The sequence below is a fragment of the Cydia pomonella genome, chromosome 4 (genome assembly GCF_033807575.1).
Source record: "Cydia pomonella isolate Wapato2018A chromosome 4, ilCydPomo1, whole genome shotgun sequence".
Classification (NCBI taxonomy): domain Eukaryota; kingdom Metazoa; phylum Arthropoda; class Insecta; order Lepidoptera; family Tortricidae; genus Cydia; species Cydia pomonella.
This window is the reverse complement of record NC_084706.1, coordinates 7,399,650-7,421,420: the sequence shown is the minus strand read 5'-3', so window position 1 is coordinate 7,421,420 and position 21,771 is coordinate 7,399,650. Positions and strand designations below refer to the sequence as shown.

General features: G+C 34.7%; 1 protein-coding gene across 1 annotated transcript in view; it reads left to right on the top strand.

The window, feature by feature from the left end:
- LOC133516963 (sodium- and chloride-dependent glycine transporter 1-like) overlaps window positions 1-21,771 on the top strand; it is a 43,812-nt gene that overhangs the window by 14,561 nt on the left and 7,480 nt on the right. Inside the window, exons 3-7 of the mRNA XM_061850037.1 lie at window positions 7,409-7,696; window positions 11,246-11,399; window positions 12,778-12,910; window positions 14,012-14,146; window positions 20,028-20,131. Coding sequence (XP_061706021.1) covers window positions 7,409-7,696; window positions 11,246-11,399; window positions 12,778-12,910; window positions 14,012-14,146; window positions 20,028-20,131 — 814 coding nt within the window. The remainder of the gene's footprint in view (window positions 1-7,408; window positions 7,697-11,245; window positions 11,400-12,777; window positions 12,911-14,011; window positions 14,147-20,027; window positions 20,132-21,771) is intronic.

The window sequence follows — 21,771 nt, the reverse complement described above, 5'->3', positions numbered from 1 at the left end:
GCAAAGTATGTTCACTTACGAGTTACAGTAATTGCCGCAGCGTAGGTATGTGTTAAGGGTAAAATGTGAAAGAAATGATTTATGAATAATCTGAAGAAACATGCCACTTACATTAATGTATTAGGTAGTTATTTCATCATCCTTTAAATGTGAGATTAGATTAGATTAGTTCAAATACCGGGTGTTGCCTATTCGCTACGTGCACGACTGTCATGCAACCTAGCGTCCGCAAGTCTAGGGGAAAACGTTAATGCACTACATCTTATAAAACTACACCATAACTAAAAACGATTGAACAGAATTCATACGGCTTTGATCTATCAATAGCTGAGTCATTCTTGAGGAAGGTTTAGGTACTTATACAACTTGTTAAGGTTTTGTGTAAATTGGTTGACATATAACGATGTTAACGGTGTGGCTAGGAGCTTTAATCGAAAACGTTGCCTAATCTGTTTGAGCTATAACAACACAATGTATGGGGGAGTTGTCACTCTTTCATGGGTCTATAAAAAGTCCGCGATGTTGAATGTCTATCTTTTAAGGATAACTTACTATATCCATTCTTACTTCTAGAAAAAGATCACAATAGTATGTGGCATTTGCAAAGCTATTTACACGGGTTTAGTATTGATAATTATCAAATTAAATACGTTAGTTATATTAAGCATTTCATACAGATTATAATGGTCCCTTACACCATACAATTTAAATGAATATTTCAGGAGTAATCGTAAATTAAAGTTTCATGTTGAGTCATATAACTTGTACGAAATGTTAAAGACGCTATCCGCAGTTAGTTCTAATTTTTACCACCTTATGCGCTGGGATCATTTTCCTTACCCCCACCATGCACTTCGCACGGTCCCAATAACAGGAGCAATAAATTAAACTGTAAGCTGTACTCCTCAAACTGACCAACATTTGTTCAGCGACTTTTAAAAATAACTTATGCTTTGATTTTTATTACACTTTAAAGTTTATTCTAAGACGCAATGTATTGCAAATTTTGTCATGTTTAAAGCGTGACAAGTGACGTCAATTACAACGATGATGGCGTACATTGAAGGCAATATTTATTTTGTATGAAAAATAAGAAATCTAAATACTTCATAATTTTTAAAAGTTATTGAACAAAAGTGTCATCGTTTGAGGAGTACAAGATATGTTTAAATTATTTGCTCGTGTTACAGGAAACACCTGGTATATGTACATGTATGTTTGCGGTCAATCTAATTAATTATCACACCTTTGATCATAAACGCCTTGTCAGCACAAGGCGATAGGGTAAACATGCCCTGAACGCCGTGTTTAGATTAATCTTAGACCACTTGGCATGACTTGAGGTCAATTAACGTAAGTGACAAGCGAGTTGCCTGCTAGGTATACATTTTGAGGGTTTCGTAGCCAAATGGCAAAAACGGAACCCTTATAGTTTCGACAAGTTATTTGATTAAGTAACTAAACAAATACTTTTGAAATGATCGCTTCCTCTAACCAGTTTCTTTTGAAATTTAAATAAGTTTTAGTTTTATTTCATTTTTGTTTGCTTAACATTGTATGTAATGTTAAAGAGACTCATACCTGCAGTCAAACTGTAAATACATTTTTGCAGGGAACTATTTTAGTTATTAGTTTTTAATTATTGTATTAATAAAAAAAAATAGTTAAATAAGAAGATTATGTAAAATCTTGGCCACTTAAAACAATGAGAGGGTGGGAACATTATTTGAATGTAAAATATACGCAAGTTAGTACCTATAACGGGTTAGTACTAGTTGACTAGCATGTTATTATAATTATTACGGATTAGCAAAGCAATATTATTGTTCTAATTCATATGGATTTCCGCAAAGTACAATTTATTTTCCATGAAGATTAAGCAGAAACAGTTGTCAGTATCAACTAATTTCTTTATTGCGTTTTTGGAAGAAGGGCTTTAGCAAAGTTTTTTGACGTGATAACGTCTTATAAATCGATGAACACCGGTACCATGCACGAAAAAGTGTCACGTTATGGACAGATCTCCATGGTAACGTTACGGCCACGTTGTGGACAGATCTGCATGGTCACTCCTTCTTTGTATTATACAAAATAATGATAATTCGGTGATGTTTTCTTATGACGTTATCACGCAAAATTATCTTCCGTAAACCGATTTTACGGACAACCAATTTTTTTACTTTGAAGAACTGCCATACGGATCATTATTCGCCGCGTCATTCGCGTCAAGTATAGTACGTCTCACCTATATTTGTTAATGCAAGCCTTGGGTTGTTAGCAGTGGGTTTTTTCTAGCTATTGGTAAATATTGTAATAAATTTGCTGCCAGTGTTCGTATATAAATGACTTATACAATTTATCATCGTAAAAAAATCGTACATTGTGCAACGAGTGAAATTTTGGAAGTGAGGGTGGTATTAGAGACCCGAGTTTGCAATTTTCTTACTCCCACAGTTACACACAATGTTTTTCATCACACTTGCGAAGAAAAAAATATTCTTTAATACGGTGACATAACAAACATTCGTCCGCCATATTGTCATTGGTTAGGCATTGAAGGCAATAGACCTATTCGGAATTCAGCCACGATTTAAAATTATCTAAAAATATTTTAAATGGCTATCATATTAATTATTTTTAAATATAAACAAAAATATTCAATTATTAACGACAGTATTTTTCAAGTAAAACTCATTTACGCTACTTGGTTTATATGAACAAGTGACATAAAAAAAGTTATAACTCCCTAGGGAGTTATAGGTTTTTTCACAATCCATAACTCCCGCGGGAACAAAATAGGCCTTTGTCCTTCAGTATACCTGCATGAAATAAGATATTTTTCGAGCAAGTGTGATGAAAATACTATTTTTACACCCGAGGGTGGCTTTACCACGATGTAAGTATACAAAGTCTACTACTCAACTCAATTTCAATAGGAAAGGCATATTATACAATCGAAGAATTTTTATCTGGTAATGCTTTAGAGTAAGTAAATACAAGTGCAAAGAATTAATTATTTTCAATTCATTTTATTATTAATTAAACAACAATTATGAATAAAGGTTGATAACCTTAGTCTATACCCATACGAGATGTGTGATAGTTTGCAAATACATATGTGGATGAAAAAATATAATCTCTCATTTTTCCAAATCATATAATTTGTTGACAATTTGCAAACTAACCCCCTTATTCATATAACTTAGTAAACCTCTGTTAAATTTTCCCACTTTCTGACAAACACAAATGTCAATATTACAGACAAGGACAAATGATCATCAACTGCATTTTAAATTTAACAGATGTTTATGAATAACGCCATAAATATGTTACATATAAGAAGTATCATACAACTGTTACAATAAAAATAATTCTGCTCATCGAATAATCTTAGTTTCAATAAACCTTTGTAGGGTTGAATTCAAAGGTTAATTCATATTTTTTCCAAATAATTTTCCGGTCAAAGCACGATTATTATTGATTTTGGATTATCCAATGAAATTAAAGCATCCTACGCCTAATTATGTAGAAAAGGAGGTAACATGTTTTTTTTGTCACTGTATCCACCTTGGCACATTTCAGATTTGCGCTATGGTTGACGGGTAAGATACCCGCAATAGGGTATTCGACTGTATTTAAGATAAATTATTTCACACCATGCATGAAATAAAGCACCAGATAATTATTTAAAAAACTAAGTAGGGTAGAAATATAAAAATGTAGCTTGAAACCTAACTGCTTGACAAACATGCAAAGAGAACAAATTGCCAAACGTGAACTATGCATCGTTGAAGAGTTCCGTTCTGTTCATCATCAGCAGTTCCACTTCATCAAATGTCATTTCTACAAATGTAAATACTTGATTTGTTGATGAAAATACTAAGATCACTATATATATGCCTTTAACATTTGAGGAGTTCCCTCGATTCCTCATGGACCCCATCGTCAGAACTCGAACTTGACAAAAATTTGTCTTGAAAATCTAATTTACTTAACAAACACAGGGAAGAGTACAAATCGCCAAACGTGTACTATGCGTCGTTGAAGAGTTCCATTCTGATCATCATTAGCAGTTCCACTTCATCAAATGTCACTTTTTTGAATGTAAATGCCTGATTTGTTAAAGAAAATACAAAAATCACTGTATGTATGCCTTTCACATTTGAAGAGTTCCCTCGATTCCTCATGGATCCCATCATTAGAACTGAGTTTTGACAAAAACGGGACTAATATGTATATATATAAATTCAAACAAAAAAATAATTTTCAAAATCGGTTCAGAAATGACGGAGTTATGGAGTAACAAACATAAAAAAAAAAAACAAAATAAAAACATACACCCGAATTGATAACCTCCTCCTTTTGGAATCTTCAAACAAATAAAGATATATTCCTAACTTTGTGACAATTGTGGCTATATATCTTTATCGCTCCAAAAAATCAAGCTTTAATCATATCATTTAAAGAGATATTTAGTTATATCGATTTCCTGGAAAATCATGCCCAATGTAGTAATGTTTGTAAACATCCCTGCAATTATACTTTATATAATAAGGTTGGTATTTAAACATAAGACAAACTCTCCTTCCCTTATAAATTCCTTGCCTTAGTTCTTTGTAATTGATTAGCACTAATTTTTAATTTTAATTTTATTTTTTATTGTTAATAATACAAGACAAAAATTGTTGTATACTTTGTAGTAAACTGTAGTGTAGCATGCAATTTGTTATTTTTAGCTGATAGTGAATTCTTTAGCGCCTATAATCAATAAAAACTGGCAAACTAGGAAAAGTGCCATCCTGCGAGACAGGGCATAGCCTAGTGCAGGTATCACGGGCAATTTCTATAACTTGAAACAACATTTAGCAGTGATAAACTATTTTGATTTTGATTTTTTTTTGACTCTTTATCTCACTTACGCGAGCGGAGCCGCGGGCATGTCTAGTTTGTAAATAGTTACCATTAGTAATATAACTATTAAGATGATTGCAATGCCTTAACAGGGTATCATGCACCTACTGAAAAAAAAAATTATACCATCTTCTGTAATGAACATGATCGCAATAAAATATGAATATGAAATTAATACTTTTGTTATACTGTCCCACTGCTGGGCAAGCTCCCCTGTTTCTCGGCATTTGGTCCTATCCAATATAGGGAGGCCGGGGCTGGAAGTTCCCGGGGTAAGTTGTTCCGACAGTTATAACTTTGTAAAGGAAAGAAATAGCAATACACGTGAAGTGCGTCGTTTAAGCATCAAGTGACGCGCCGCGCTGGCGGCCATCTTACAATAGTTGCTCCAACAGCGGCGGACGAGTGGCTGTGTGCACCGTGCTATTAGAACACCACGTGTGTACATTTTTTCGTATTTAATCTTTTTGGTCTATTTTTATTTATTACTGACCAATTTATGTGTACCTTTCCTATATAAGAGTGGCACTAGTTAGGTATCTTATTGTTTGAATGTTTTTTCAATTGATTTCGTGACAGTTTTTATACAAAAACTTAATTTGGGGCTACAAGTTCCCTCGTAAAGGGGTTGGTTGTTCCCCGGAACAACTTACCCCCTTCGAATTTATCATATTTTTTTATGCATTAGCTGAAGAACAGGCAAAGAAAAAAGCAAAGAAGAACGAAGACATTACTAAAAAGGTTAAAGAAAACAACAATAATAAAGGAAAAGGTAAAGGCAAAGGAAAAAGAAAGGAAAAAGTTAAAGAAAAGGCTAAGCGAAGAGTATTACAAGAAAGCGAGAGTGATAGTAACGAGGATCTGGAATGGTACTGCATAGTTTGTTGTGATTCTTATTCAAATTCTCTTCCAAGAGAACAGTGGATAGAATGTATAATGTGTAAAAATTGGGCACATGTTAAATGTATAAATGAAGCTGGTATTACTTGTGTGTCTCAATTGTGAGTCAGATGAAGAATTGAATGATGAATAAGAATAAAATTTACCAAAGTTAATTATGACTGCTTAAAACAAGACTGATGATTCCACTAAAAGAAAAATAATTTAATAACCTCAAGATGTAAATGAAAAAAATATGGACGTTAGAAGTTTTGTTTTGTAATTTGATTAGAATTGAAGTTGTGATCTCACTTGTTATTACACTTATGAATGAAACGTTAGTCTGGAGGTTACCAGTTGTGTTATTTAGTTAAAATAAATGCAGTTATGTATATGATAAGGTTTTTAACTTGATGAATCTCTATTATAGTATAAAAGAAACATTTATCTGAAAGTTACCAGTTATGTTTATGTTTTTTTTTTAAGTTCTGTTATGGATGTGCCCATTTGTTTTAGTTATGAAAAAGTGTTTATCTCGAGGATCTTTTCCAGTTAATTTTTTTGCATCCTAAAGTATTATTAAGCATGGAGGTAGTAAGATTTTAACTAAGCTATTAGATCTCAATTTTAGTTAACCAGTGCCAAATGTTTATCTAGATGTAACTAGTAATGTTGTTTTGTTGTTTTCTTTATAGTTTATAGCATTGCATTAACACGCAGTTAATATAAATTTTAAAATTACTGTTTTATTTGAAAGAAACCTAAATTATTCTCATATTATATTTCTATTATCCAAGCGGCACAATTTGCCCCACACATGGAAGAACTCGCCCCAACGCGGGGTTAAATGTTCCCTTCCGAAATTTTGCAAAAATATGCCTGTAAAAAAAACTATTGAGATACTGGCAAAAATTAATATATTATTACCGATATCGATTAAGATTCTTTAAAAGATTTAAATATCAAAAATAAAACTTATTTTTTCATCATATAATTCCATGTTATTTGAAAATCGGAACTTTCAGCCCCGGCCTCCCCACTCACTCCCGCCACCCTTTACAATATGTATCAAGGTCGTCCCGCTATCTCCGTTTAAATTAATACTAATTCAAGAAAAATAAATAATTTATTGGAGTGCTGGTGCTGTATTCTAAGCGCCTGATATAAAAGAAACAGTACATCGTTTTTACAAGCGTTTTCTTTATTATATCAGGCGCTAAGAATATAATACCCTGTTACTAGTAAGTACGGTCAAACACCTGACAAGAGGCAAATTTAAACTTACATTTTGATCTCAAAGTGATATCTAACGATTTACTTAAGTATAGTATCGATCTTGATTTAATTTCGGAAAATGGTTTATTTTTGCAGTTTCAGAGTATCGTCCAGAACCCCTAGTGTAAATTTATTCGATAGCGGAACGTGACGTACGCTTTTGCGTTAAGTCTCATTTTGTACCGGATTTAGAAACAGCGCGTCGAGCGGGACGTTTTGTAAAATCAAAATCCCATACAAAATGAGACGTAACGCAAACGCGTACGTCACGTGTCGCTATCGAATAAATTTACACTAGGGGTACAGTCTTTCTTTGCAAATTAACTTTGACTTTTATTTCCAGGGGCATTCCTTATCCCGTTCACCGTGATGCTCATTGTAGCGGGTCTGCCGCTAATGTTCATGGAGTTGTCTTTTGGACAGTTCGCCGCCCTGGGACCCGTGGCTGTTTACAACCAATTTTGTCCGCTCTTCCGTGGCCTTGGCTACGGAATGGTCATCGTTTCCTGCATCGTAATGCTGTATTACAACCTCATAATAGCCTGGACAATATACTACCTGACTGTCTCATTCACCAGCATGTTTGGTCAACTGCCGTGGCAGAATTGTAACGCCGATTGGAGTACTGAAAGTAAGTAGAGCCATTTCATAAGATCCTACCTTTCAATATATTAGGCACGAATTGAAGCATAAGGACGCTGCTCTTCTACTTTCTCAGGGAATTGGGCTGAATGAACGCAGCATGCGATCGACAGCCCGGCTGTCCCTACACTACATCTACAGGTTGGGCAAATAAAGTGATACACTTTGAAAATTTGTTAAATATTTTGCCATAATTCAGGGTTGGCAATTGTATACGGAGGACAATTTCTGCCAAATGTCTACCTCTAGCAGCTGGCATTTTTTTTTTCAAATGTTTGTGTTTTTAAAACACGTTGTTTGGTCGATTAATTTCGAGAAACAGTGACAGTGATGGACAGCCAAATTCCCCAAATTTTGCAGTTTCTGATTTATTTCTGTGAGGCTGTGTAAAATTACGTGCCTGAAATTTAAAGAGTTAAAACCGACCATCCGACACAAACTTACTAAGATAATACCGAAAATAGCTGGAAATTGAGATGAAAAGGGATCACATTTGCCAGCTGTATGTAGTGGACATTTGTCAGACATTATGTTCCACATGTATTTGCCAACCCTGTATATTATATTTCTAAAACAATCCTTAATTTTTTTTTAAGTTAATATACCTACTTAACATTTAAAAACAAAATGTATACTTCTTATTTGTCCACCCTGTACATGTATGTTACATCTCCTACTTTCTTCGCTGGTTACAACGTATAGTCCTAACGAGTCATTTACTAAAATACTGCACTATTGTACCGTGACGTGTAGGACATGTGAGGAACTTTAGATAAGGAAAACTCTGCAAAATTATAGAAATATTTCTGACAACTTTGTATCTCAGAACCTTGATTAATTATTGAACTACCAATCTATGTATCACTCTTTTATTTTAGGGAGAAGGTACAACATAGTGAAAAATAACTGTGTGAAGCCCTACCCCATTTGCTAGTATTACAACGAAACACATAACTATTAGTTAGGTATTAAGAACCTGTCGTCTGTTTAACCCCTAACCTAATTAGCGGAAGCGAAAATGTGAAAGTAATCAAGTGGCGGTGCCCCGTTGGGTGGTCAGCGTGGATTTAGAGAATATTTTAAATTCAACTATTTAAGTGTATCTATGTGTAAAAACGATTTATTGAAGCATATATTGCTAGGTTTGTCATTAAATACGCTATTCGATTATATCAATTAAATGATTATTTGATTATAGTGTTTGCGCATTTCGCCACACCTATAAATCAAATCTAGCAACATACAACAGTGAAATTTTATTTTAATTAAATTCTTTATGTAATGTAATTATGTGTAAATGTACAATGTATATGGAAATAATTTTCTGGATTAAATTTCAATCATTCATTCAATTCATTCATATATAATTGACCCAGAAAACGGTTTTTTTTCTCTTCTGTAAAACGCTTTCAACAACGTCACTTAATTTAGTCGTTCTAAAAGCTGTTAGTGATCGGTGTATTGGATTGCGATCCTGGTCGATTATGAGGAAGGTGGTCCGCCGGACGTCCGTCAAAATCCCAACTATAAGTAAGAGCGAGATATATCCAGGGTCGTGGACCGGTTCGCCCATCTTTACAGTTTTTAACTAGGGCGCTTGTCCCTCTGGAGCACAGACATATTATCTTATATTCGCACTTAGGAATGTCACGTTATGAAAGACAAGAAAGGAGCTATACGGACGCAGTGCGATAGAGACTTTCTTATAAGACGCCAACGAGTTTCGAGTGCTGCTTAATTTAATGTAACTCTTATTTTTTTTGAAAATCTAAAAACATCGGCATACCTGTGAAATAAAATGCCATTTTTTTGTACACCAGAGTTTTTACTGTTTTTGCCACACAATTTGACACAACAATAATGCATTTCTCATAGCAAAAACTTCTTCGAGCTAGCGATGTTTATAGACCGAGCCCGGCCCGTAGACTGAAAAGTTTCAGCTCAATTGGAAATCGGAAAGTGGGTCCGTCAAGCCCTAGCGTAGCGTAACGATTAAGATTTTTACACAAAATAATCTTGATTATTGAATACAATGGTAAAATATTAGCACAAAACAAAATAAAATAACTTTTATTTAACTATGTAAACCGGCTTCTTACACTATTATGCTTTTATTATTGCTTCTTATGCTCTTAATTTAACAAAATAGCTACATATCGTTTAGAAAATTTCGCCTGGAATATCATAATTACCTGTTCAACAACACGACACTATTTTGACTGCAATACGTTTTTAATAGTTTCCTTCCCGATTGATTTATATTTATTACTTAATTTAAAAATATAGGTGTTACGATTCCATGTGTGAGTAAATGAATAAATGAATCATAAATGTCGGCCGTTGGCGACTACTGTCGAACTTAAAAATAGTAATTGGTCAGGTTTTTTCATTTGTGGTCTGCCTCTTTCGCACTCATGGGATGTTCATATACATGATGGCTTCCCTTTTGCACACTTCAGCTAACTTTAAGGGTAAGCATCATCGTAGATCTGTCATTGCAGCTAAATTTTTAAAATTTGCTGCCTTGTCCTACGGACGGATATGTATGTCCAACCTATATAGTATCGATTACTTATATATAAATATTTTGAAGCAACCTTTCAGTAATAAAATATTATGTATAAATGTGGGTTTGTAATGTTTTAAGGACCGCGGATTTAAATTTTGTCAACTATTTATTATATAATAGCTCTCATTACGGCGACCACATTAAACATGCCGAAATAAAGACATATAGACAATATAGACTATTTAGATAAAGTTACTTTTACATGAAGTACGTAATAAAAAGTAAGACCGATTAATATCGTTCCGACATCATAGTCACCCTAAGAAGTTTGACAATATAGTTGTAGTTTTATCGTAAAATTGAATAATTGTCACTTGCCTGTGAAAAGATATTCCTCAATCAGCATAGCTTTCACTACTGCAACCCGTCACACAACATTGTTTTAACCATTATTTTTTGCAATATTATACGTATCAAAGCTGAGCGGCGCCATTAAGGTATTTTGAAAATACATGAAAATATAACATCAAGTTGGGGATACCAATTAATATTCAAAGTTACTACAATTTCTACAATATTCAATTTAATGCTTTTTTTTATGTGCACATGCTTGTTTTAATTAATTAATAATATTAACATCATAATTAATTGAAAATTACTTAAAAGATATCAGAACCGTAATTTGAATATAGCGCCAAAATAGTATAAGAAGGTAATTAATTTCAGTAGTATATTGATATTATTACTACCACAATGGTATCTTTTTAACATTGGCAACATGTGCGAGTGAGACACAGGACACAGGGCTCGGGTTTTGCTATCTCAAGTGGACCGTTTTCTCTAGTCTGGTACGATCACCTTTCTGGCTCGGTGATAAGGTTCAATTTGGTATGACAAAAAAAGTCATTGCGCTCTCCACTTTAATATATACCTTCATGGCTAATCCTCGCTTTGTAATTATTGTAACGACACTTGTAGAGGAAATCGTGCGTAAAATTTACATACTTAATAATACCTTTCTTGTTTTAGATTGTTATTCATATGAAGAAGCCGATTTATGCGAAGCACAAAATGGAACTTATTATCTGAGAAAATGTTTCAACCTGACTTACACCATTGAGCATAATATAAGCGCATTAGCAGACGTGGCCCTGAGGCGGCCACCAGCGGAGGAGTACTTTACGTAAGTTACCAAGAACTACAAACCGCAGCGCAGGCGAGGAAGTTTAAGTTATGTACATCAAGTTCAAAAGCTAAATCATGGAAGTGTTTGTAATAGCTGCCACAGCATCCATATTCCAGATATTTCGAATTGTGGGAGATGAAATGACTTCATACAATATTCTTAATAGTTAATTGTTAACCAAGGGATGAAAGTCACAAATGGGTACTTTTATCTGAGTGTTTAAACACTCTAATTTTTATTTTGAATATGAGGAAAGTAAAATACATGTGTATGGTGCATTTTTTAATAAACCTGACTAAGTACTTCTTTATTAAGGCAGCTTTCACTGAAAGATTAAGGAAAAAGAATAGTTATATACCGAGTGTGGCCTGTAACAAGAGCAAAAAATTAAACTGTAGGCTATACTCCTCAACCTGACCAACATTTGTTCAGCAACTTATAAAAATAACTTTCATTTTGATTTTTAGAACACTTTAAAGTTTATTCTAAGACGCAACGTTTTGCGAATTTTGTTATGTTTAAAGCGTGACAATCTGTGACAATCAACGTCAATTAGACTGATGATAGCGTACATTGAAGGTAATATTTAATTTGTACGAAAATGTAGATAAGCAAGAGTTACTTTCAGAGTATGATATATGGTAATAATTTTAACTTAACAGTACCGTCCAAGTACTGCTGAATAAAATCACAACTACCAATTATTATTTTTACTTTGAACTTTTATGAAATAATCTTTATAATCGTAGTTAAGTATTGTATTTACGAGCGTAGCCCCCAAACGGGAGAATCGATTTGATTGCAGTTTTTTATTCAAAAAACCTGTAGATACGTCGGGAATAGTCGAAATGGTTTTCATCAAATGGAAATAAAAGCTCTCCGTGATATTTAGTTCTCATTGAAATTAAGTGACAGGATCTCAGCTGATATTGAGGCTAAATTGTGTGGGATATTTTCAAAGCATTAACTGAATTTTGGTATGTCTACGTCAAAGTTTTGCAGCAATTTTTTTTTTTTAATATTGTGAAAACTTTTTGGGTATTTCTGTGAGTGCCGCATCCGAACGTTAAGCGGGAAACGATAACACCACTCGTCAAAGAGTGCAGAGACATACATATCAAATATTAAGTTGCAATGACTATGCTATACTACGTTTAATTGTAACTAAGTAATTAGTTCAATTAGTCAGATTATATTTCAAAGCAACGATAATATATGCTTCAATGCATTGTCTAATTGTAACTAAATAATTAGTTCGATTAGTCGGATTATATTGCAATAACAAAACTACGGATGAATTTGACACGGAGCGGGGATAACACGATGTAGTATGTGTTTCTCATTATGTTAAGTTCATTATCTACGTATATTGCAGGAACAAGGTGCTCGGGCTTTCAACGGGGATTGAAGAAATAGGTGATTTAGGATGGGAAATGGCTGCGTGCTTACTTGCTGCTTGGATTATCGTTTTCCTTTGCTTGTGCAAGGGTGTGCAGTCATCCGGAAAGGTATTGGAAAATCGAATGAAAACTGTCCGTAGAATTAGTTTAATGTTTTGTATTAGATAATATTAAATGTAGACTAGTCTATTTTTTTAATATAACTAATAGAATGAAAGGGGACAAAATTATTCTTTATGTCTCTTTATCTTCGTGCTAATATTGATACCGGAGCAAACGAAGGATTCGAAAATTGAACGAATTATTAAGCGTTGCGAGGGTTTCAAGGCACGAGGGTTAAATAAACTTTGCTGTCGAGTGAAACACAAAAATGTTCACCACACCAAAGCGAGGAAAGCACTAACTGTAATACATTACAAACGAAATCCAAATGAATCAATTAAATATTTATCATTTAAATTATTACTTAAAAGTCAATTCTACTAGCCAGCCACTTGCCACTCTTGTGGAAAAAATGTATTTTATCACCAGTTTTTGAAGAATAAAGACAGCTTTTACGAACTGGTGTGTTGAAATACTACATTACCATACAAATGCGAAAAGTAGTAAATCCGCAAAGAGTGGCGATAAATAAAAAAAAAACACGACCGAAGGGAGTTCTAAATGGAAATGAGTTGCGATCTGCCTATTCGCTCGTGTATCGTACAACGTTTTAAAGTACTGTATGTACTTTTACCCTTTAAATTTTCGTCCTAGGCACATAAAGTGCTAATTGCCACACTAGTGCGGTAAAATAGCACCACATGTACTGTAAAATAATATAAAAGAAATATTCAGAATCAAGTATCAAGAGTTAAGGAATCTGCGTAGACTTCATTGTAAGACTCTTAACTGATTAGCCGATAAAGTGGAGATCTCCTCCATGTACATTGTTTCTTAGGTATACATATTTTCTAATTCTGTAAGATAAAAACTAGTAGGTACCTCTTGAAAGACGATGCGAGATCATTAGCAACCAAGGAAACTACAGAGAACAGTTCAATGGTATCGCATCCCAAAACTATTGATCCTTGATCCTTGAACTATTGATCTCTTAGTACAGCAGTGGATATTTTTGGGTAATTGTTGATAAACATATTTTCCTGAAGTCACCCCGGTCTGTGGAATGTCAAGCAAACAGAAAAGGCTGTCATGTTGGTAAATTTGCAGGTGGTGTATTTCACTGCATTGTTTCCGTACGTTGTGCTGGTGGTTTTGTTCTTCCGCGGCGTGACATTGCCAGGCGCTTGGAACGGAATTATGTATTACCTCACACCGGATTTCAGTCGACTAGCAAACGCTCAAGTATGTAAAGTTAGTTTAAGTGTCGAACTGTAAATATTTTCTTTACTAGGTATGCACTGTGCCCGTGAGGAATCCGAAATACTTTAAACACGCATTCCTCAACATAAGGAGTAAGTAACAAATGTTATATGCATCTATGTTTTTTATTGTTCCGTGGTCAACTATTAGGAATGCAAGTTTCGTCGTGTCCGTCTGCCTGTCCGTCCGCGGCTTTGCTCCGTAATTGTTAGTGTTAGAAAGCTGCAATTTGGCATAGATACGAGTACATAAATCCATTATGGCAACAGAATGGTAGGTAAAATAAAAATTACATAAAAACATATAAAAATAAGGGTCTCCCCTACAATTTCTATTTATGTTTTTTTTTTCGCAACATAATCTCAAAATAAATAGAGCTCTTTAAATACAATTTTTTGATAAGGAGAATATATTCGGAAATATTCGCTTCGTAATAAAAAAATATTGATATGAAAAAACACATGACAGTAAAGCTTAGTAAATAGGCGGTACAACTTTTAAAACTATAGCGAACATGATCGGTTGAGCCATTTTTGAGGTTTTGCAAAAAGTCTTCCAATCTTAGTAAAAGAGCTGCAAATAGCCCCCGTTTAAGGCAACCTGTTGTGACAAGTGGGTAACTACGAAACCTTGAGCATGGCCCGACATGCTGTTGGCCATTTTTTTATTGCTTCCATACATAATACACATAACGTTTACATAACATTTGTCTCTCCAGTGTAAAAACATCCCTTAGGAGACGCTCTAGCAATGTTAATTACTGCTATCTCTTTTTAGGTTTCCGTAGTCAACGAGTAACCCTTATAGTTTCGCCATGTCCGTCTGCCTGTCTGCCCGTATGTGCTCCGTAATGCTAGAAAGCTGAAATTTGGCATGGATATATTAGATATATAAATCAGTTACGTCGACAAAGTCGTAAAATAAAAACAAAAAAAATGTTTTTTCGGGTAGCTCCCCTAATAAGGCAGTACCAGCCAGTGCAACGAATAATATTCCTCTTTATAACGGAAACAAGGCCGCAATTATACACCATAAAAAACAGTAGACTATTTTTAATAGGAGTTGCCTACAACCGTTAAATTCAGAAAGGCTTGCGTTAAGCCTTTCTGAATTTAACGGTTGTAGGCAACTCTTTACCTAAATCTAGATGCTCTTAAAGGATTATATTTGTTTATGTATAGATACTTCTAAATATAGGTTTCGTAGAAAACCCCAAAGACTGTCCCTTTGTCCCTTTCTTGAAATTCGTCATACATAAAGCATCTTATATTTATGTTTGGAAATATTTCTTTGAATCATATATTTTATGTAAAATTATAAGTATTTTTCGTAGAAAATGATTTAGGTTCACTTGTACGTAAGTAAATATTCTTTATTACACAAAGAAAATAAATTTAAAAATAGATTTATTAGGTATGTAAAGAAACTACATAAGTACATAGAGCGTGAATATAATAATTACGGCGAAGACGACGAAGACGTATAGGAAGCCACTTGAGCTGGGCACGGAAATTGGAAATATGGTAAAATTTGCGTAGTCCAAATATAAATATCTGATACAAAAAATTTGCAAGCGCTCAAGTTTATTGAGCTGGTCCTCGGTAAGATTTAGATAACTGATGTCAGCATCGTCTAGTATAGGCATAAGAAGGGATTGTGAAAGCGCAATTTTGGTGGTTAATGGCATGAAGTTACGTATACGGCGAAGTGAACCCATTGAAGCAAACATCTTTCTGCTTACCTCGCCAATCTGAGGTATCCAGATGGTCTATTATGATTCCTAGGTTTTTAACTTGATTTGAGAAGGGATTGTGAACACCACCAAACATTACGTCAGGTAGCAGAGAAAAATCAGTCCTAGGAATTAATTTAGAACTACCTACAATTATCGCTTGGGTTGTGGATTTTTCGGCAAACAAAATTTAGCAAACAACTCAACGTTTACCTTAATAGATCCGAATGACATTTTTCTAGCTTCAAGAATTTTACGAAAAAGCGCACGAATAGCTTTAGAAAACCTAGTCGGTGTTTCATGGAGTGAACTTTTCGGACCACGTACTCGTATGATGCGATCTTAAAAAACTACAAAACTTCAAAATCTTATTTGCTAAAAATGCACGTACATAAAAGATGTTTATGCTTACTACTAAATCACTGCTATTTTTTTCAATATCGGGAGTCAATTGAATAGAATTGTTTTTTAAATGTGAGATAGAACGTGCCCACTGGCAGAAAAGGCTCTAGGTACTTGGACTACTTATATCACACACGAAACAAAACCGAACTATGAATGAAATGAATGAATGAAATTAATTTAATCCAGAAAATAATTTCCATATACATTTACACATCATACAATTACTTTACATTTTTATTAATTAAATTACATCATAAAATTTAAATAACAATATATTATATTAAATTAAAATTCGAATAAGGGCCTGCGTCCCAGGTCACCCCGATCCCGTCACGATCTCACGATAGGCTTGTGGTAGTCCCTCCAGCGCTCGTGCAGCGGGCTGGCGTCCCACTCTCTCACCGCCGAAAGTAGCGTGTTAGAGGAGGACTATGCCACATTTTTTACTAGATAGTTGAAATATTGCAACAGTTAATACAAAGTGGGTGTAGCTAGTTAAAAAATAGCATTGAAATGATCAATGATTATTTTTATCTGGGAAGAAGGCTCCTTCGTCTATAAAGCTTCCTTGCAAAACTTAAGCAAATTATTTACACCATCTACGGACCAGGCGAATTGGAATCAACTCGATTTTTTAAATTAATCAAGGCTTTCTCCCAACGTTCTTGTGGTGAAACGCTTTGAATATCAGCTACATTATAAAATATAAGTTCAAAAAAAGATCACCCGTTAAAGAAGCTGATGAGCGCCGCACGTGGCTACCCGATGTCAGAGTCCCGGCACGATGCTGAGTTTCAACAGCTTCCTCGTTCCCCCAGTTCGTAAACCAATCAGGTTCGAAATGAGGCGTCACTGGTCGAGCACTCGGTTTCTTTGCTGATTTTTCGACTTGATTTTTGACCTGGAACGTTAGAAACTTATTTAGCTTTCCTAGATACATATATTTATTTTTTATTTATTTATTTATTTAAACTTTATTGCACAATACATGAAGAGTACAAATGGCGGACTTAATGCCAGAAGGCATTCTCTACCAGTCAACCATGAGCCAAACCGAAAGATCCTAATTGGTGCAGGGTCAGAATACAGAGTAAAATGACAAAAAAAAAATCACAATATTACCTATATTAAATTATACGTACATAAATAATATGATACATAAATATAAATACATACATATATAAATATATACCCATTGTGAAACATCATGAGGACGACCTTTGAACCTTGTCAAACAGATGCTTGCGCAACATGCGCTTGAAGGAGAATTTGTTCTGGGCTTGTCTCATAGAGAGAGGAAGATCATTCCACAGCCGGATTGCCTGAATGTTGAAGGAATTCGACATGAAACCTGTACGATGTCGAGGGACAATAAGTTGAAGGCTACGGGAGGTTCGGAGATCGATGCCGGGGCGCGGAGTAACAAATTTGAATTTGGAACGAAGGTAATCAGGGGCTGAAGGATTAAATAAAATTGTAAACAAAGTGCAGAGAATACGCAAGGATCGACGTTCACGAATAGGGAGCCAGTTAAGTTTTTTGCGATAAGCAGAGATATGGTCGTATTTTCGGAGTCCAAAGACAAACCGGATGCAATTGTTAAGTAACCGATCGAACTTGGTTAGGTAAGCTTGTGAGAGATTGCTGTAACACACATCAGCATAATCCAGGATGGGCAGAACGAGGGCTTGGACAAGAAGAGTCTTGGTGCAGGTCGGGAGAAAATGTTTGAACCGATAAAGTGCTCTTAGAGTATTGGTCACTCTACGACAAACGTCAGACACCTGAGGATCCCAGGTCAGCCCACTATCGATGATCAACCCCAGGTTCTTCACTTGCGGCACAAAAGGTATATCTACTTGCTCATACTGGATAGGGGCTAAGTACTTCGTGTCCGTCAAAGACAGCAAGCGCGCACTACCAAGTATGATGGCCTGACATTTGGTGGGGTTCACTGCAATGCCATAACAACGTGACCAGGTAGATATGAAGTTAAGATCAGCGTTCAAATCAGCAATAGCTCGATCCAAATCATCGGTGCTTGCTTGAGTGTATAGCTGCAAGTCGTCGGCATACAAATGGTAGGAGCATTTAATCTTAGCGGTAATGAGGTTAATAAAAATGGAGAAAAGCAGTGGGGATAGAATGCCACCCTGTGGAACCCCAGATTGGAGTTCACACCAGTCCGAAGAAGATCTGTCAGCCCAAACTAACTGATGACGGTCCCGGAGATAGGAAGCAAACCATTCAGCCACAGATGATGAAATGTTCACATTCTTAAGAGAAGCCAAAAGTAAATCGTGATCTACCGCATTAAACGCGTTAGAGAAGTCGATAAGAACCAACACTGTAAGCAGCGAAGAGTCCATACCGATCCTCACGTCTTCGACCACTTTGAGCAAGGCGGTAGAAGTGCTGTGGCCACGACGAAATCCGGACTGAAGAGGTGATAGCAATTGATTAGAGAATATGTGGTGAGATAACTGTTTATGAACTGTGGCTTCCAAGATTTTTGACAAAAAGGGTAGAACTGAAATGGGACGAAAATCTTTAAGTGAACTGGGATTGGAAACTTTAGGTAATGGAATGACATGGGCATTACGCCATAACGAAGGAAAAACCCCAGAAGACATTGAAAGGTTAATAACAAAGGTTATAACCGGGAGGATACATTCTAAAATGCCCAAAATCATCGTCCTACTTAACTCATCTCTCAACAAGATGACACAAATTTTACTTAAATTAACTAAAATAAATAAAACAAATAATTGTTAAAGATGCACTTTCTATGTCTAGCTTTCGCTTTCGCACGCGCCAATGTGAGCTCGTAGTTAAGCTTTTACCCACTACTTACGGTCGTTATTTTTTGAAATGTTTGTTAGTATTTTAATGCTTGCATGGGCTTAAAGATAATAATGTATCCCACCAAAAAAAATTCATGTAAAATGTTGCCAAGACGAAACCACAAGGCTCGCACGGTCAAAAAGTTATCAGATCTCACTTAGAGCCAAGTTGTAGAATTAGAATTCTACAAGCCTTAACTTCTGAAATTCTACACCTGAGTCAAAATATATAGCTTGGCCGTTTCGTTACATGAACTACAAAGGAACCTATAACAAAAAAATAATGTGACGGTAGCGAAACGGCAAAGCCACATATTTCGATTGAGGTATATATGTACATCAATGAGGACTCTTCTCTGATGGAAAGCCACATAAGGGCTTGTGCACAAATCATGCGAGGTTTTTTCGGCTACTTTTTGCTACTTATAAATTTATTGGCGCTAAAATATTAACACACAGCAACATTATATTATTATATGCCCAATTAAAGTTGCTGCATATTATTTTTATGCTTGATAAATAATAGGCCATTCCATTGACGACCGGTCTGGCCGAGTGGGTTCCTATGAAGCCGATGGTCCTGGTTTTTTAATCCCGGTAAGGGCATTTATTTGTATGATGAAAACAGATATTTGTTCTTGAGTCATGGGTGTTTTCTATATATTTAAGTATTTGTGTATAATATATATCGTTGTCTTAGTACCCACAACACAAGCCTTCTTGAGCTTACCTTGGGACTTAGTCAATCTGTGTAAGAATATCCTATAATATTTATTTATTTACTCCAATATACCGAAATTATCATTTTTTCTTGAATTGAGTTGTGTCTAAATATTAATAATAATGGCGAGAAAATTATATAATCAACACAGCGATATTTCAGGTGTGGGGTGACGCTGCCGTGCAAATATTTTTTGCCCTTAGCCCAGCATGGGGTGGACTCATTACTTTGTCTTCGTATAATAAATTCACTAACAACTGTTATATGTAAGTGAACTCAATACAATTTTAATTTTATTTTGACACGGGCAGTTTTTTCGTATTTCCTCAGATAATATGGGTCAATTTCACTAAACGAGCATTTTTATTTAATTTCCATGGAATTTTGAAATTTTGGTTTACTATAATAAAATAAATTTTGACGATTCGTAGAAAATAAAATAAAGCCAATATTACTTTAAGGGTACACATATTCATGAAATTTTAAAAGAGTTTTCAGTTCGAAAATTCGATCCGGACACGGGAATTTTTCTGTCCATGGGAATTGGATTTTGCTGACATGGGAATTGGTTTTCTAAGAACTATCCCTATTTAAATTATATTTTATTATGAATCAAAAGTAAAATAATAAACTTATAGGATTATTAAGGACCTTTCACATTTGAGATCTATTGCATGTTTTTAAAGCATCATACAAATAAAACTGATGATTCAAAACCTTAACTTATGTAGGAGTCAAGGGCCGTTCTGAATTAAAAAAATTTTTTGTTAGTTTAATTATTATTGATCATTAACCTAACCATCATCTGACTTAAAGAAACATCGTCTTAATTGATTTTAATGTTATATAATGAAATATCATATGAACATTTGGACAGCCTTTACGAAGGTTTGTTTACAAGTGGTCTATTACCAATATTTATGAATAATTTGGTAATTTAATGAGTTTGAGTATTAGAGTCGTAAGCTTTAACAGCATTTATTGGTATTCGTATATTTGCAGCGAACTAATAAAAAAGTGATATTTACTATGTATTCATTAAAATTCGTATAATATATGGCCCAGTTGTATGTTTCCACGCTGAAAGAAATATGACATCCATAGTAATAGTATTTACATAAAAAAATAAATGATGATTTCAAATTCCCGTGCCTAGAAAACGAGGCACGGGAATAGGTTTTCGTAATAAATAAAATCATCTAAAATTCAATTCTCATATTACAGACATTCTATTTTATCCTCAATATTAAGATAGAAACGGACTACGTCAAACTAGTGCTCGTTAACGAAAAGATATTTAAAATATATACATTATTGTGGTCATGGAAATTACATAAAAATTGTCGCCCTACGCGTTTTTATAGTTCTGTTGTAAAGGGTCTAGCAAGCTAAGCTAAGAAGATTGGCCCCCGCAAGGGATTTGGTTGTAATTTGAGGTGCAGTAGTGGCAGGTCCTAAGAACACTGTATGCGTAATATCAGCCTTCGATCTTCTTTTGTTTCAGACTTATCCACGAAAATGTCAAAAAATCAAGGTAATTTTTAAACTGTTACTGCAGCTAAACCAAGCAAGCGAGAGCAACCAAATAAATTCAGAATTAAGGAGCATAAAATGGGGTTCATAGTGCATATTTTTACAGACATTCATTTCCTTGAACTTGGATGAAAAAAATAATGTTATTTTTTTCTGCTCCATTTTTTTGCCACTTCTCGCGGAGACACAACTATCAAAAAAAATTACTTGATAAGCCACAATTGTTAACTACGTGTCCATTTAAAAACATTTTGAAAAATCATGGTGCGTCATGTCAAAAAAAAAACAATTACGAAGATATGTTTACTATATCATATTATATCAATACAGTAGTACCAACTACCTAGTGGCAAATGTGTCTGTGGTATAACTT